The following is a 19,186-nucleotide window of genomic DNA, read 5'->3' on the forward strand; positions in this document are numbered from 1 at the left end:
GTGTCTGAGGCCAGATTTGAACTCTGGTCCTCCTGAATCCAGGGTCAGTGCTCTATCTACTCACCACCTAGCTGCCCCATCTCATTGGATTTCTTAATTACCCAGTGGTTGGGCACAGTGCCATCAATGATGCTTAATAAATGCTTGTTGGTTGGTTGACTGAATGTGGCCACGTGCTTCCTCTTCTCTAGTAGGCTGAGCCTCTTGGCAACAACCATGTGACATATAAATAGTGCAAGTATTATCTCATATTACAGATGAAGAAATTGAGGCTCAGAGACATGAAGTACCTTGTCCGTAAGCAAACAGAGAGGACCTTGTCTAGGACAGGATTCAAACCCAGGTCTCTTCAGGTCCAGCACGTCTATCCATTAGGCCACCCTGCCTCTCAGAGGACTGATACATAATTCTTGTTATATTACACAAGCATGATTATTTTTTCAGGATGAAATTTAGGACCTGCTTTCATGGGCCTGTACTGAGGGATGTGGAAGTCCAAGTCTGATAATGAGGATTCTAAAGTGCCTGTGATAAACAAAGAGAGCAGGTGCTTAATGAATGTTGAATTATACTGAATTGACCAATGATGATGTCTTAGATATTTGGAAAACACAAGGGGATCCAATAGATGAGGCCCATTCCATGTTGCTAGGTAGGAACAAAGCCTAGCCATGCAGATGGAGATGATAATTCTAGCAATACTGACATTTTTACTGCATTGTATGCATTTCCAAGGACTTTCATATCTCCAGCCATCATAAAGCTCTGGTGGAAGAGCCTCCTGCATGAGTAAATATATCAACATTTCCCAAATTATTGTGTGGCTTCAAGACAGTAGATATCAAAATACCAATGGGTTACTCTATCGAGCTAAATAAACTCCTAATGGTGAGGTGGTATTGTAGATAGAGTGACGAATTTTGAGTTGATAAGACTCAAGTTAAAATCCCACCTTAGACACTTCCTGCAGTATGACCCTGGCCAAGTCACCTACCTCTCTCAGTCTCAGTTTCCTCAACTGGGTTGTCATGAGGATTAAATGAGATAATAGGAGGCAGCTAGGTGGCACAGTGGATAGAGGCACTGGCCCTGGAGTCAGGAGGACCTGGGTTCAAATCCAGCCTCAGACACTTAACATTTACTGGCTGTGTGATCCTGGGCAAATCACTTAACCCCAATTGCCTCACCAAAAACAAACAAAAATCCCCAAACAAACAAAAAAAGATGATATCTGTAAAAGTACTTCCTGAGAGCACCATATAGACTGTCAGCTATTATTGTATGGACCAAAATAAAGGGAACTCTTCTTAAGAAGTTAAGGGAGGGGGCAGCTACTAGGTGGCCCAGTGGATAAAGGAACTGACCCTGGATTCAGGAGGACCTGACTTCAAATCTGGCCTCAGACACTTGACACTAGCTGTATGCCCTTAGGAAAGTCACTTAACCCTCATTGCCCCAACCAAAAGAAGAAGAAGAAGAAGAAGAAGAAGAAGAAGAAGAAGAAGTTAAGGGAGGACAATGTACTCTGTCAGACTTTAAAATGTGCTTCAAAGTAGTAATTGTCCAAACTGGAACCGGGCAAAGAGTAGAAAAGTAGATAAATGGAACAAAGAAGCAATTCCATAAAGAGAAGCATCTTTTTTGTTCATATACATATAACAATAAAAAGAACAAAATAATCAAAACAGGAAAAAAGTGCTATATTGACAAATTTTTTATCCCTGGTCCTTAGCACAGAGCCTGGTACCTAGTTAGTAGATGCTAATTAAATGCTTGTTATTTAGTAATTGATAAAAGTCCGACATCTAGAATCTTTATGGAATTAATAGACATTTATCAGAGACTCAAGTAATCTCCAATAGATAACAGGGTAAAGGATATGAATATGCAATGTACAAAAGATGGAACACAAATTATATCTAATAACCTGAAAACTCTTCAAGCCCTCTACTAAATAAATACAAATTAAATTCTCATATCCATCAAGGTAGCAGAACTCAGAGTGACAAAACAGATGCACTCATACATTGTTGGTGGAATTGTAAATTGACACTTTTTTTTTTTTGCACAGCATTTTGGCAATACACAGTAAATTGCAAAATTGATCATCTTCTCTGACCTCATGATCCCATTTCAGAAGGCAATTAAAAGAAAACAAGACTGAACTGAATAAAAGCTATTTCATTTGGAGCAGTGAAAAAAGTAGGAAACAACACATCTGATGGTTATGAAAAAGGCTGAACTAATTGCAGTCATATAATGGGATATCATTAAGCTATGACAAATGAAGAATATACAGAAATATGGAAAGATTTTAAGGCAAATTGAAGGACAATTTAGAAGAGCAGCCTATATTTGCTGATTACATTGACAGATGTAAAAGGACAAGAAGATAGGAAGGAGACAAAATTGAATAAATAGTTAAAATATTTTTTAGTATAAATGGTTTGGTTGTATGGTTATATTAGGAACTTTAAGAAAGTTCTTTCTTGTTTTGTTGAAATTACATTTAAAGTATTTCCTTCTACCCTTAAATCAACTGTCACAGTGCTGGTCAATTAGGGTTTATAACTGCCTAACATTTGAAACCCTTGTGCCATAGATCAGGATTATTTCTAGTCTTCAGAGTAATAATGGGGGCAAGTTATGGGAGCAGACTTTGGCTTCATATAGCAGTGAGGTGACTGAGTAGACAGAGCACTGGGCCTAGAGTCAGGAAGACATGAGTTCAAACCTGGTCTTAGACACTTAGGGCTGTGTGACCCAGGGTGAGTCACTTATTCCCTCTTGTCCTCAACTGTAAAATGGGGATAATTAACCAACAACAACAACAACCACGATCATTTTATATAATACTTAGGGGCAGGCACTGTGCTAAGCCCTTTATAAAGATGAGAATCATTTAACAAATATGATTTCATTAATAACAACATCTACTTGGCAGGGGGTTGTCATGAGGATCAAATGAGATATTTGTAAAACACTTAGCATACCAGGTGCTATATACATTATATTTGTGTGTGTGTTGTGTGGGGGGCAATGAGGGTTAAGTGACTTACCCAGGGTTACATAGCTAGTGTCAAGTGTCTGAGGCTGGATTTGAACTCAGGTCCTCCTGAATCCAGGGTTGGTGCTTTATCCACTGCGCCACCTAGCTGCCCTCCACTAGGTGCTATATAAATGCTTAGTCCCCTTTCATTCCCTTTCATGTAAGGAAAGATTTCCTAATCATTAGACCTATCCACAAGTGGAAGGGGTTACCTTGGCATGTGTAGTTTGGTGACCACTTGTTGATTGTGATGTAGAGGGAATTCTTGTTCAGGTGTGGGTTGGTTGAGTTAGGCTCAGATTCCTCCCTATACTGAGACTGTGATTCTTTGGATAGACTAGGTCATGGAATTGATCTATGTTGGGTAGAAACAACCTTTCATACACACACACACACACACACACACACACACACACCACACACACACACACACATATATATATGTATATGTATATATATGATCTATTGAAATCAAAGTACAAAGCCTAAAACCTCTAAAACATCATCCAGTAAAAAGATAACAAGTTTCTGTGTACCACAAACAACTGTACTTTCTAAATCTTCCCTTCTTGAACTCCTCCCCCATATTGTTTTTTTTTTATTTTTTTTTACGGACAATGGGGTTAAGTGACTTGTCCAGGGTCACACAGCTAGTAAGTGTTAAGTGTCTGAGGCCGGATTTGAACTCAGGAACTCCTGAATCCAGGGCCGGTGCTTTATCCACTGCACCACCTAGCCGCCCCCCCCCCCCCATATTGTTTTAATCAGGAAAATTTTGCTACTTCAGGGCTCTCATTGTGTTTGTTTGTTTTGTTTTGCGGGGCAATGAGGGTTAAGTGACTTGCCCAGAGTCAAGTGTCAAGTGTCTGGGGTCAGATCTTGAACTCAGGTCTCCTGACTCCAGGGCTGGTGCTTTATCCACTTGGAGTATTGTATTTTAAATTCTACCACTGAGCCAATGGGAATGTCTCAAATCCAGGGGTACTGGTACTGGGGATATTGCCCATAAGCCTCCAGAAACCATTATATGTGGTCTCATTTTCCAATAAATTACAGATGTGCATTATCAACAACATGGTAGAAAGCATGGTATCATAGAACAAGCAGTGGTTTAGGAATCAGGCATCTCTTAATTACCTTGTGTATACACTTTTATATATATATATATGTGTGTGTGTGTGTGTGTGTGTGTGTGTGTGTGTGTGTGTGTGCTGTGTATAGTCTCCCCCTGTAGAATGGAACTGCTTCAGTTTGTCTTTGTATCCCCACTGCCTGGGCACTTAATAAATACTTGTTAACTGCCTTGATCCAGGGCAGGTAAGTCACCTATCCTCTCTGGTCTTAGTTGTTTCTTCTGTAACTGAGTTGTGGTTAGATGCAATGATTTCTGAGGCTCCTTTCCCAGCACTAAACACTTAGGAGTACAAGTTAATAGAATCTTTCTGAACATAGGAAACCCTCTTCCCCTCAGGAATAGAGCACACACTATAATCTTTCTTGTAAAAGGATGAAGTCTGGCATTTTCCCAACAGATTAAAAAATATATAATTGACTAGAATTGACTTCAAAGATTTAATAACTCTTCCTGGGGAAACAGGGAGATACAGCTTTTTGTAAAAATTATATGAAAAAATTCAAACTTGTGGTAATGTAAAGGCTGAGGACATTTGCATGGCCCTGAATTTTACATGCATTCATTATCACCTCTAACATGTCCAGAGATCAGAGATTTCATCCCAAAGCATAAATATTTAAATTGCACAATTGTCTTTAAGGTTCTATTTGACATACAGGATTTCCAGGCAAACACCACTTGGATAGAAAGTAACACATTTGGATCGACAGAGTGGCCACTGATGATATAGTAGCATCAATAAGCAACTGGGAAGAGTTAACTGACTTTATCAGACCAATACCTATTTGTATGAAAGGGCTGAGTTTCTTTGGCTCTTTTTGCGTTTATGTTAGTTGACTGCCTAGCTAAGATTAAATTTACACACCCACATGTCATTTTTAATATCAATAAAGTCTTGCTGTGTCTATAGTGTCTTGCAAGTTGACTTAGTTCTTAGTCCATAGCAAATTGGCCACTGGTAGAAATATACAGTATATACACATGGAGATTATAAAAATACATTTTATTTAATATCTGAGTTTTTTAAATAACAAAAAAACCACTAACATTTTGAAAAATCAACCAGTTTACCAAAAGGTTCCTCATTATTCTATATGGTCTGACCAAGATAGATCTTAGAAGATTCTACCACCCATATCTCTGGTATTATCTGGGATGGGCTCTTTGTCTTCGAAACAAAAAATTGCTCAGTTTTAAAAGTCTGTGTGTGCCTTTATTAGTCTGAACCTTCCTTTCGTGTTCTCTCAGATTTTAGACATGGGCCCCAAGCTAACCCAACTTTTACTTTTCATCTCAATTAAAGACCAAAGAAACTCATTGCAGAGAATGAGGTGATCAGATCAGATAAAGAACACATATATGGCTGTAGCTGGATGGATTACAGGGTGAAGGGAGGCCAACAGCACAGAATTCACAGATGTCAAGTACATCCTTCCCCAACACTGGCGACCTCTGCTACTGAAGCTGGTTTCTGAATGAAGGAACCCGTAATATTGTCCACAGTCAAGATGTTACTTTATTTGATTTGACTTGGGGAAAGTGAATTCTGGACGTGTTCAGTAGCTCAGGGGGACAATGTGTCCCTTACAGTGAGCTGAGAGGTCAGATTCCCCTCGCAGTGGTGAAAGCAGGATTAGCAACTTTAAGCACACCATGGTCAGCAGTCTGCAATTTTAGTAAGTACCAGCCCCCTCCCCCGCCCCCCAACCCCCTGCTTCCACCAAAGGAGATGATTTGGTTAAATTCATACACTTGTTTTCATGATTTACATTGTACCAAAATCCAACAGGTTGCCCATATTTCCAAAGTTTCTACAAACACCAGCTGGGAATTTGAAAGTCTGCAGATTCACATATCCCATTCTGAACAGACATCAATCACAGTTTTATTTTGAGACACCTGGCAGCACTTACTGAACAGCATTGTTCGAGAGAGCTGGAAAGCTCTATGATAAACAGAGGTTTCCTTGTGGAAGTAGATGTACCTATTATTCCAGGAGAGTGAGAGAGAGAGAAAGAAACAGAGAGAAATGGTTGGTTCTCAGGCTACTTTCGATGTAGGGCAAAGAAAACAGACTCAAATAACCATTTTTCATTGGTAGAATTCCCAAAAGCTCTTGTACCAATTCTCTCTTTTCTTCTTCCTCTTCTTTTTAAAATTTTTGTTAGGTCTTCAGCACAACTCACAATGTATTCTATTCCCCAAACACCAACACTTTTTCAGATGCTCAACAGGGGCCTTTTGAGAATTGGGCAGACACCAGTTACGCTGCAACAATCAGTCTCCTCTCCCATCTTCTCTGCTTTCAGGCCATTGTACCGTTAATGAGAAATTGAATTGGGACTATTTACAAGGGTGATTGTTTGGGGAGGACCAGAAACAATCAATTTCACTTGGCCTTGAGTATGAGCTTGAAATAAAAGAGCTGAAGTTACTTCACTGGATTCAGTTTCCCCCTATCCCGAGTTCAGAGATGATTTTTGTTTTGTTTTGTTTGTTTAAATTTATGCTATTGTTCCAATGAGAAAGAACGCAGTCTGGTGCTCATCCCTCACTATTTTATCACCGAAATACAGATTGAGCATGCAGAGTCGGATTTTGTCCTCTCTCTGGTTACTTATGAAATGTGGCATTGAAGAGCAATATGCCAAATAGCATCTCTCATGCCTAAGGCTTCTCAGGACATACAATCATATTCCATGGATTTACTGTATCAGTATATCAAATACACAGCAGGCAAGACAACCTTGACTGGCCAGAAGAATAGACAGGTCAAGAGCTTTGCCTATTTGGGGAGTTACTCCATTTAGCAGAAACCCCAGAGTTCAACTTTCCAGGAAGTGGTGGGTCAGACAGAAATCCACCCCCTCCCCCAACTCCCAACAAGTGTGGACTGAAAAACAAACTGAAGACACATTTCCTAGTCTCTTTGCAGGCTTCATGGTTTGGAGTTCAATGGCTATGAGAGTGGAGAGCTCCTGTGTGTTAGACCTGGAATTCAAACATGTCTGTTTGTTTCTTGGCCAGCTTAGCGACCTCTTCCCGGATGGCCTTCCACCAGGGCTGCTGTGGAAATGTTGGTCAGTGGGGTGTCTGAAGTATCATTCTCTGCCAGGCTCTGCTGAGATGCTGCCGTGGAAGCCATGGGGGCCTGCCTCCAGACTTGGGTGCATGTTGGTGGGTTGGCTGTACTGCCGGGGGAGTCTTGAGGGGGATGTCTGTTGGTAGCGTGACCGGGGATATGCCTCTATGTAACCTGGGAGTGGAACCTGGAGGAGAGGTCAGATAAGAGAGCAGAATAAGATGTAACCAAGGTGCATTTTTATACCCAGAGAAATCTAATGAACTGACGTGATCTGGAAATAGGTTGTTTGATGTTCATCGGATTTCTCAGTTATTTTAGATTATGCTTGTGTGAAGAATATTTGTAAAATGTAGCCAATTTTGAAGTGTAGTAGCCACGTTAATTATTAGCTCTTGGTCTTATTGAAGCCAACACACTACTTGCTACTGTGTTTTTTCCTTAATGATAAATAAAAGACTTCCAGGAAAAAAATGTATTCTTTTGTTACCTTAAAAATGAGCATAAGTAACTCCATTTTGCTTTGATCTACCATTTTGTGAAGCTAGGTTTCAGCTGCTTGTAAGTCATCTGATTTTAAGTCACAAGATTACTACCCTCTTCCAAAGTTCACCTTATTTAAGGAATGTCACAAAACTAACCCCTTTCCCTCTCACCTCTGTCTCCAGACCCGCCTTCAACAATGAGAAACCAGGTGTCACAATCCCTATAATCCTGTTTTCCTTCCTTCAAATTATATATTAAACCAAGCTTCTGGGTTCATCAACTGTGGAGAGCCTTGGACCTGTTTTGTTTTGCAACATGGCCAAATAAATCTTTGCCTGGATGTAATTAGTTTCTTTTATGCCACCAAGGTGCATGGTTCTGAATTCAGTGCTCCAGGAATTTGGAGATTTCACTGCCTTAGTAAGCATAATGTGGTAAATGAAATTCAGTTCAATTCAATTAGGCAAAAATTCATTAAACATTTGATACACACTGAGCACTATGTGAGGGTGGGATAGGGAAGAAGAAAGCTATAACGACTCAAATGTCTATCTACCTGAGGTGGTGAACAAGTTTTCCAAGATCTAAGTCTTATTGTCTTTCATACAGGCCCAGACCAATGACCTCATGAACTCTGTGATGTGGGTTGGACATCAGGAAGTATGGGAAGGGTTTTCCCTTCTTCCTTTGTAGTAAATAGCCTGAGACCATGACTGGAGATAGGATACCTGGATGGACCAGGGATTTAATTTAAAAAAGATAGGGTTTAAAATGTTCCAGAAACTAGGTCTTCTTATTTGTCGTAAAACAGCTGAATCTTTAGAACTATCCCACCTCCATGCCTTTGCTTACAGTTCTTCTCTCTAATTGGAATGCTTTCCCCCTCATACTCACACTGGAGATTTTCTAGTAGAGACTGTATAAGCACAGTTTGGGGATATTATAGATTTTATTTGTAGGGGCTGAACTAAATGTCCTCTGAGGTGTTTTCCAACTCTGAGATTCTTGGACTCTAAGTCATTCCCTCCCCAGTCATCCTTCAAGGTGTAGCTCAGACTTCTCCTTTCTTCCAAGTAGCATTGCCATCTTTTTTTAACTAAAATTGCCTTTTCTACTTCTCCAATCTTTTTTACATTATGGCTTTTACCTTATATCTATTATAGCATCTGGTGGCAGGTGGATAGAGTGCTGGTCCTGGAATCAGAAAGACCTGGATTCAAATCCAATCTTAGACACCAACCAGCTGTGACACGGGACAAGTCATTTTTACCTTGCTCTGCCTCAATTTCTGCATCTGTAAAGTGGGCACAATAATAGAATCCACCTTCCAGGGTTGTTGTGAAGACCCAAATGAAATGACATGAACCTATGTAAATGCCAGATATTATCATTATCTTGTATTCTAGATTTTTTTTGGGGGGGGGACAGTTAAACATGGTTCATTGATGCCTATTGTATTTACATCCAGTCATTTGTGAAGAAAAAAATTCCCTCTTCCAGATTGAACCCTTCCTTGTAACAACAATTTAAAAAAAAACCAATTAAACAAAAACATTCAATACTGTGACCACCTCAGATGATATCTGTAATGGTCTATTGCGCCCTGGTTCTCTCCTGTTATTCTGTCATGAAGAAGGAGACATGTTTTGTGAGTTGTTCTTTGGGACCTTTGTTAGTTTTTCAATTATTTAGAATTTGGTCTACCTCTAATGACCTTTTCATGTACAGTGTAGTCACTGATGTCTTGTATAACAATGAGGGTTCTGTATAGAGGATGCCAAGGTCTCCCTTCCTCCTCCCAAATCGCTTTCTGTGTATTTCTATGTACTTTATACATAGTCTATATTTGTATGTCTGCATACATGTTGTTTTCTTCTAGTAGAACGTAAGCTTCTTGAGGGCAGGGACTATTTTATTCTTATTTTCATCATCTCTAGTCTTTTCTTTTGGTCTGCACCTGTAGTTGCAAGGGCATAAGGAGCTGCCAAGAGGGAAAATCCTTTACTCATCTAGATCAGCTACTACAACTTGTATTCTTAATAGAGAATACCTAGGGCCAGTGAGAAGGGTCATACAGCCAACATATGTCAGCAGTGCTTCTTGAACCCAGGTCATTCTGATTCTGAGTCCAGTTTGCTACCCATTGTGCCACAGTGTCTCTTTCCTGGTACACAGAAGGTATTTAATATTTGCTGACTTGACTGAAATTGAATGTCTCATCTCTTCAGCTAGACTGTAAATGCTGTGAGGACAGAGAAGATGCTTTATTTTTCTCCATTGTTCCCTCAGTGCTCAACACACAGCAGATGCCCAAAAAGGCATGTCAAATCCAAGTGAAACAGCTGATCATTGGCTGTCATGTAAACCAAATGTCCAGATGATGGCCTGAGTCAGTCACTCTTCAGTCGGATACTTAGATGGGTAAATAACACAACCATAGTGTCTAATAACTCTTCAGTGGTGACCTGGCCTCATTAATTTTTTTTTTTAACACACAGTAGCTTAGACAGAAAATTAATAAAAAGAAACCAACTTGCTACAAGCTGCACTGCTAATAGGCACTGTTCACTAGGTAATTGGATGTGGTAATTGTGCTCCAGGAAAGAGCCTTCTTAAACTAGAATAATCATCTTCCACTTAATTAAAAACAATGAAAAAGGACACTGGCTCATTTTCAACTGGAGAAGGACAAACCCAGAGTAGTGGATTCAGCCAATCAAAAGGGTGAAGCTGGGACTTTCTCTAGGGTCTGGCTCTCAAGTTGTTATCATTATTTGTCAAAGGACATCTGCATGTAAATGCCACCTAGGAGCTCTGCAAATAACTATAAATGCTAGCTATTATTGTTATCAACCAAATGACCTATAAACATTAGGCATCTACTATGTACTGGGTGCTGTGTTGGGCACTGGGAGGGGGGTGTAGAAAAATAATGAATGGCAGCATCTCCACTTGTAAGGAGGGAATTCACATTCTGCTGGGTAAAGCACATTAAAAACCTTAAAGTATCAGATAAATGTGAGCTATTACCTTGTCATTACTGTTGTTGTTGCACAGAGAAAAGGTTTATTTTGCAGAAAGGTTGGATTCAAGTGAGGAGAAAGAGGAGGTGGGGAATTCACTAAGAAGGAGACTGGAATAGCTTGATATGAGGGTCTACGCTAGGACAGGTACCCCAAGAACAGACAGCACAGGCCAGATGGGACAGATGTTGTGGGGTGGGAATTGTCAGGTCTTGGCAGATGATTGGGTGTACTACTACTGAAAATAATCATAGCTAGCATTTATATAGTGCCTTAAGGTTCCCTAAGTATTTTGGATAACATTTTTCACAATAACTCAAAGCGATGTTAAGTACTACACTCTGTGGTTCCGTATTTCTTCTGTATATACTTACATATAGATGTGTTTTCTCTCACTAGAATGTAAGTTGCTTAAGTAAGAGATACAAGGGATGACTTGTGTGAACTCATATAGAGTGAAATGAGTAGAATCAGGAGAACAATTTATACAGCGACAACAATATTGTAAATATAAACAACTTTGAAAGACTTAGGAATTCTCATCAATCCAATGAGCAACCACAATTCCAGAGGACTCATGATGAAGTATGCTACCCAGCACCCAAAAAAGTCAGTGATGGATGCAGAATGCATACTGAGATGTACGTACGTATGGATGGATGGATGAATGTGTGGATGGATGTATAGATATATGGATATATGGATGCATGTGTATATGGATGGGTATACAAAGGTTTTCAGAATGCATATATGTATGCCCACATATATGTCCACATGCATGTGTATGCAGATGTGTATACATATACATATACACATATTTAAATATGTGTGTATATAGATATCTTTGTTTTGCTTGAATACACACACTTGTCACGGAAGTTTTTGTTTTTCTCACTTTCTCATTGGAGAGGGCAGTGGTGGGGGGTGGGGAGAAAAATAATTTTCAATGAAAAAATAATTAATTTTTTTTAAAGAATGTAAACTTCTTGAGAGAGAGGGAATGTTTCATTCTTTGTTGTTGTATTCTGAGAGCCCAGTATAGTTTCTGGCACGGAGCAGACACTCATTAAATGTTTATGGTTGATTGACTAACCACATTAAGTAAACTAGGTTCCTGCCCTTAGAAAGTAGATAAGGAAAGGCTGGACAGTTTTGAGAAGGATGTGTGTAAAAGACACACAGATAGACAACTGAGCACTGAGCTACAAAAATACATGAGTGTAAAACTTGCTGAGAGGGCAATGGAAAGACTCACAGAGCGTAGAAGATGATTTTGGCCTACTGCCAACAACAATATCGGAGATCTAATTTATCTGGTGATCTCAACCATGGAGATGCAGTTGAGATCTAGGAGGTAAATTTTCAAAGTCTTTGAATAGTAAAATAATGCACATCCCAAAGCTTATGTATTTTACTCATAGGTTAGTCTCTCTGGTCTTCTCTCAGTACCTATTTACTTTTGTGTGTGTGTGTGAGGCAAATGGGGTTAAGTGACTTGCCCAGGGTCACACAGCTAGTAAGTGTTAAGTGTATGAGGCCGGATTTGAACTCAGGTCCTCCTGAATTCAGGGCCGGTGCTCTATCCACTGTGCCACCTAGCTGCCCCTTTACTTTTAATTTAGAAACAAATCTAATAAGCTTGTCCTGAGAAGTATAATAAATAACTGCTGATAGGAAGGAGAAGGGAGCAAAATTCCAAAAAACAGACATCAGAACGCAAAAAAAGGGTAGCATAGGGCACGGGGGGCAAAGTGCTCTCTATACCCCTATAGGCATTGCTGTATTATAACTCAGGAGAGTTACCGAAGTTCAGTTTGCTCATCTTTTCCCTCCTCCTTTCCCCCTCCTTTCTCCTCCTTCTACTTCTCCTTCATCATCACCACCACTTACTTTTTTCTAGTGTTTTCTAAGGTTTGTAGAACATTTAAAATTTTATTTGTTATTTTATTCATATGATTATTTATCCATATTTCATTTGTTTATTTCATTTGACCCTTACAAAAACCCTGACACTACTACCATAATATAATTTGACCATAATATAGTATCATATTGGGAAGCTAGGAGGATAGTGTGCTAGACCTGGAATCAGGAAAATCTGAGTTCAAATTCAGCCTCAGGCACTTAATAATTGTGTGATTCCTGGCAAGTTACTTGACTTTTTTTTCTGTCTCAGTTTTCCTGTCTGCAAAATGGGGATAATAATAGCACCTAAATACCAAAGATTTTAAGGGGATAAATAAGACTATGTTTGTAAAATGTTATATAAATAGGAACTACTACCATAACTACTACTACTACCACCACCACCACCACCACTACTACCACTACTACCATCACCACTACACCACCACCACCCCACCTACTGTTATCAATACTATTATACCCCATTTAACAAAAGAGGAAATTGAGGCTCAGAGAGATTAAGTGATGTATTTGCCCAGGGTCACATGGTAAGTACCAGGAGTCACGTGCATGACATTTCTTTTTTTTTATCACAAAAGTATTTTATTATTTTCAGTTATATGTAAGATAGTTTTCAACATTTGTTTTCATAAGATTTTTAGTTCCAAATTTTTTCTCCTTCCCTCCCCTTCCCAAGACAGAAAGCAATCTGCTATAAGTTATACATGTACAATCACATTAAACATATTTCCGCATTAGTACATGCTCAACATTTCAACCCTTTACTTTATCTGTCTAAGAGTATAAAGGAGAAAGCTGATGAAGTTTTTCAATAGATCGAAGGAAGTTCTTACCGAATCTGCCCACTGCCCTGGTAACTCGTTCTCTCCTGCATATGACATCCAGGCTTGGTTCCGGTAGGATGAGGGTGGCGTGGGGATGAAGTAGCCTGTGAATCCAGGTCTGTTGGCAGCAGGAATGGCAAACACAGCTGGAACGGTGCTTCCTGCCACAGAGTAGAGGCATTAGGGGCGCACTATCTAGATGATTCTATTATTTCCACAAATAACAAGGGTGACCTTGCCTTTGGTCACCACCTGTTTCTGAACAGCTTAGGTCAACTGGCAAATTCATCATTAAAAATGATTATATAAAAAGAAAAGAACAAACAAAAAACAAATAAAAAATGATTATAAACTTAATACTCTCAGCTAACACAAACAAACAGATGTGAAACAAAACTACACAATCTAGATTTATATTTTTATTAAGAGGAAAGGATAAAAATAGATATGAATAAGATAAAAAAGAGGTAACATGGTTTAGTGGTTAGAGAGTTGGCCTGAGAGTCAGGAAGACTTGGATTCAAGTATTCCCTCTGTCACATATTGGCTGTATGACCCTGGGCAAGTCACTTTACCACTAAATACTCTGAACAACTTTCTAAGTCTATAAGTTGTAAAGCTGGGGCTAATCTGTATCAGTAGAGTTCCCCATATTAAAGAAATCTCAGTTCTTACCAAAACACCCCTCTACAAAATAACAATAACAATTTGTTCTCTTCCTGACCACTTCTGATCTCTTTCCTGCATTTGTACATAAAAGGTTTTTTTTATCTTTTTTGGGGGGCTGGGCAATGAGGGTTAAGTGACTTGCCCAGGGTCACACAGCTAGTAAGTGTCAAGCATCTGAGGTCAAATTTGAACTCAGGACATTCTGAATCCAGGGCTGGTTCTTTGTCCACTGCACCACCTAGCTGCCCCTGTACTTAAAAAGTTTTGTAATTATTGTTTGTTTATTTCTTTTAGATGGTCATATGTATGTAGTTGTATTTCATGGGATCATAGGATCTGGAGTTGAAGGGACCATTGAGGCCAGAGGGACTCTGAGCTTCCTGTTATCTAGTATACCCCCCTCATTGGACAGAGTAGGCCAAACAGTCCTAGCAGAGGGAAGTGGTTTGCTCCAGGTTACATAATTAGTAAGTAAACAGAAGCAGAATTCAAATCCACATCTTTTGATGAACAAAGGTCAGGGTTGGAATTTTTTTTTTTTGGTGAGGCAATTAGGGTTAAATGACTTGCCCAGGGTCACACAGCTAATAAGTGTCAAGTGTCTGAGGCCAGATTTGAACTCAGGTCCCCCTGAATCCAGGGCTAGTGCTTTATCCATTGTGCTACCTAGCTGCCCCCCAGGGTTGGAATTTTTGAAAGAATTTAAATTTTAATTAAAGTTTTTAGAAATATTGATCCAATTAATTGTAGCATATGTGGTGAGATGTGAATCTAAATACATTTTTGCCATATGATTAATGCTGCTTTTTAAAAAATGATGTTTTGGGGGGCAGTTAGGTGGTACAGTAGATAGAGCACTGGCCTTGGAGTCAGGAGGACCTGAGTTCAAATCTGGACTCAGATACTTGACACTTACTAGCTGAGTGACCCTGAGCAAGTCACTTTAACCCCAATTGCCTCACTCAAAAAAAATTTTTTTTAATGGTGTTTTATATTCTTGAGTTTAACAAAGGCTGAATTCTTCTATATTGTATGCCCTATTCTTAGATTTTTTCCCCTATTCTTGTCTAATGGTCTCTTTTAAATATTTTGTTAAATACCAGATATTTTTAGAATGACAGATTTGTAAAAAATGTTAAAATTTGGCCAGACCATTAATTAAAAACAAACCCAATTCTTCCTGGTGATATTCTTGCTCATATAGTTTTCATCTTTTGCTTTTATATCAGTTATTTTTGGATTGAGGCTTCTCCCTTCATAATATGTATGTATGTATGTAAATTTTTATATAAACTATATAAACTTCAAAAAGGCCATTTGGTGGCTTACCCCTTGGTTCCTAAGCTGCAGATGTCCAGTCAGTTCATCCACAAGGTAGAAGAAAAGACAAATCTTTAAAAGATGGGGTTTAATTGGCTTAAATTTACACTAATTGCTATTACTCCGTCTTTTGCAAGGCAATGAGAGTTAAGTGACTTGCCAAGGGTCACACAGCTAGTAAGAGTCAAGTGTCTGAGGTTGGATTTAAACTCAGGTTCTCTTGAATCCAGGGCCAGTGCTTTATCTACTGTGCCACCTAGCTGCCTCTGTCTTATGTGTTGTTTTTTTTTCCTATTTCTGCATTAGTCATGTTATAAGAGAAAAATCAAAGCAATGATGAAAAATCTCAAAATAGAAAAAACAACAGCACCAAAACCAAAAGAAATAGTGTGGTTTATTCAGCATCTATACTCCAGAGTTCTTTTTTTTTCTTGGATTTGGAGATACTCTTCTATCATGAGTTCCCTGGAACTCTTCTGTACCATTGCATTGGTGAGAAGAATATAGTCCATCACAGTAGATCAACTCTCAATGTTGATGATACTGTGTACAATGTTCTTCTGGTTCTGCTCATCTCACTCATCATCAGCCCACGCATGTCTTATGTGTTTTAATGGATTTTTTTCCTCCACAACTGCCTAATTTAGCAGTCTGTATACAGTAGGCACTCAATAAATATCCTCATCTGTGACTGGATGTGCCCTTTTGTGTGGGAGATGTATTTTTTTGTTTGTTTTTTGTTTTTTTTAGTGAGGCAATTGAGATTAAGTGACTTGCCCAGGGTCACACAGCTAGTAAGTGTTAAGTATCTGAGGCCAGATTTGAACTCAGGTCCTCCTGAATCCAGGGCTGGTGCTCTACTCACTGCACTACCTAGCTGTCTCCCCAGGGAGATGTATTTATACAAGGCTAATACATGAGGAGAAACATTTTCCCCAAAAGAGACATTTTTAAGAGACTCTTTAAGAGTGTGGGGCTTGGAATTAGAAGACCTGGGTTGACATCCCAGCTCTCCCACTTCTGTTTGACCTTGGGCAAGTTATTGAACCTCCTTGAGCCTCAGTTTCCTTATTGGTAGAATGAGGGAATGGGAGTAGGTGGCCTGTGATGTCTCTTCCAACACTACATCTATTAGCTTATGATTCTCCCATAATCACCCCTTTCTCTAACCTTTCTATTACTATCTTTTTTTTGGGGGGGGGGGCAGGACAATGAGGGTTAAGTGACTTGCCCAGGGTCACACAGCTAGTAAGTGTCAAGTGTCTGAGGCCAGATTTGAACTCTGGTCCTCCTGAATCCAGGGCCGGTGCTTTATCCATTGCATCACCTAGCTTCCCCCTCTAGTACTGTCAAAGGCACTGTCATGCTCTCAGCCATCACATTTTCAAACCTTGGTGTTACTCACAACTCTGCACTCTCACCCTATATGTCCAATTAATCACCAACTCTTGTCATTTCTCCCTTCATAATATCTCTCTCCTACATTCTTTTCATGTGGTCACTTTTTAGTAAAAGTAATAAACATTTTTATTTATAGTTTTGGGCTCCAATTTTTATCCCTCCTTCCTTCCCTCCCCTCCCCCCTCTCTGAAACAGTAAGCAATCAGATATGGGTTTATACATATATGATTATGTAAACCATGACCATATTAGTCATTTTGTATAAGAAAACTTGAATAAAGAAAAAAAGAAAGATAGCATGTTTCAATCTGTATTCCATCAATATCAGTTCTTTCTTTGAAGGTGGATAGTATACTTCATCCATAGTCCTTTGGAATTGTCTTGGATCATTATATTGTTGAGAATAGTTAAGTCATTCACAGTTCTTCATCAAATGATATTGCTGTCTCTGTGCACAATATCCTCTTGGTTCTGTTCTCTTCACTATACATCAGTTCATACAAGGCTTTCCAGACCCCTTTGAAATCATCCTGCTTGTCATTTCTTATAGCACAAGAATATTCCATCACCATCAGATACATTTGGTCACTTTTTAAAAACTTTCCTTCCTAAGTTTCCCCATTCTAATACAAAGCCTCCAAAGTGGGTCTCATCCCTACTCAATAAACTCTAGGGGCAGCTAGGTGGCGCAGTGGATAAAGCACCAGCCTTGGATTCAGGAGTACCTGAGTTCAAATCTGACCTCAGACACTTGACATTTACTAGCTGTATGACCCTGGGCAAGTCACTTCACCCCCATTGCCCTGTTAAAAAAACAAACAAACAAACAAACAAAAGACTCTAGTGACTCCCTATTCCCATTGAAATCAACTATAAAATGCTCTGGCCTTTAAAGCTCTTCACAATCTTGCCTCTTCAGTCTTTTCTAGCCATCCTTGCTGTTCCTCTCTCGGGACATTTGGCCTCTTCCCTCCATGCTGTTTCACTGGCCGTGCCCAATGTCTGGAAAGCTCACCTTTATTCCTGACTCTAAGAATATCCAGCTTCTTTCAAGATTCACTGTAAATGCCACCTTTTGCAGGGGTGTTTCTTAGGCACCTCCCCTCCCTGCCAGTTGCTGGCACCTTTCATCTGTTATGTTTTATCTGTCTCTTCCTTTAGAATGTGAGCTCTTTGAGGATCAGAAAACTGTTTTGTACTTTCTTTTTATTCCCAGTGCTTAGCATGGTGACTGACAGTGACTTTTTTTTTTTTGCTGCGGGGAAATGGGGTTAAGTGACTTGCCCAGGGTCACACAGCTAGTAAGTGTCAAGTGTCTGAGGCTGGCTTTGAACTCAGGTCCTCCTGAATCCAGGGCCAGTGCTTTATCCACTGTACCGCCTAGATGCCCCGACAATGACTTTCTATATGAAAGTACTCAATAAATGCTTGGTGATTGATTTTATAAGGCAGAAAATAAGGTTTGTGATGTCCTCAAACTTAAAAGCATTTGAGCTCATTTTGAGTGGCTCTCACTTGTCCTGTAGGTTGTGATTCCTGAAGTTGTTCTGAGGCTGAGAATGCACTCATCTTTATTACTTAGGACAGGCATTCTGGGAGTGGGGGAGAATATGCCAATTGCAAGAGGGCAATGATCTAGCAAAGCCACTGTCTACCCCTTGGGAGGGGGTGTAAAAATCCATCTCTTGGTTTTCTTACCTGAGTAATTTAAAGCAGACTGGTCCAATGGAGTGACAGAGACTGGGCCTCTGGAAACCTGGGCAAAGGGGGTGCCATCGTGCAGTTGTGCTTGCTCGGGCCCACTGGACTCAGACATTCTGGTCTTACTGCCAATATCAGAAGTGGACCTGGGGGGAAGCAAACGGTGTGTTATTAGGGTTTCCAAGGGAATGGCTGTCAGCTAGTCTCCATGGAGCTCAGCCAGAGGATGGCAGCCTAAACACAGAAAGGTGGGTTGAGGGCTGGCTACTATGGGGTTGGAGGGAGGTGGAATTCAGGTTCAAAGAAATACCAGTAGAATCCCCTTCTGTCTGCTTGCTGGCTACTCTCCCTGATGGGATTAGGTTATACTTTTGAAAGCACCTTTTCCCCTGAGCTCCCAAGCAGGTCACAATGACTGACTTTACAAAATAAAATAAAAGAGACTGTGTTTTCAAACACAGCCGTGGAGGTATAACCTTACAGCCAGATCCTTAGAACTAGGCTGAGGCCCAAGACTGGGTGATTTCTAGATATTCAAGTTCAATTCTCCCCTAAGGGTGACTCAGGTGT

General features: G+C 39.8%; 1 protein-coding gene across 1 annotated transcript in view; it reads right to left on the reverse strand.

Moving 5' to 3' along the window:
* Positions 1-5,166: 5,166 nt before the first annotated feature.
* The window catches only part of KIAA1549L (KIAA1549 like), a 311,060-nt gene continuing 297,040 nt past the window's right edge, over positions 5,167-19,186 (reverse strand). Inside the window, 5 exon segments of the mRNA XM_043969915.1 lie at positions 5,167-7,238; positions 7,240-7,338; positions 7,340-7,453; positions 13,535-13,686; positions 18,614-18,762. Of these exon segments, the coding sequence (XP_043825850.1) occupies positions 7,170-7,238; positions 7,240-7,338; positions 7,340-7,453; positions 13,535-13,686; positions 18,614-18,762 (583 nt within the window). The 3' untranslated portion in view covers positions 5,167-7,169.

Source organism: Dromiciops gliroides, chromosome 6 (genome assembly GCF_019393635.1).
Source record: "Dromiciops gliroides isolate mDroGli1 chromosome 6, mDroGli1.pri, whole genome shotgun sequence".
Taxonomy (NCBI): domain Eukaryota; kingdom Metazoa; phylum Chordata; class Mammalia; order Microbiotheria; family Microbiotheriidae; genus Dromiciops; species Dromiciops gliroides.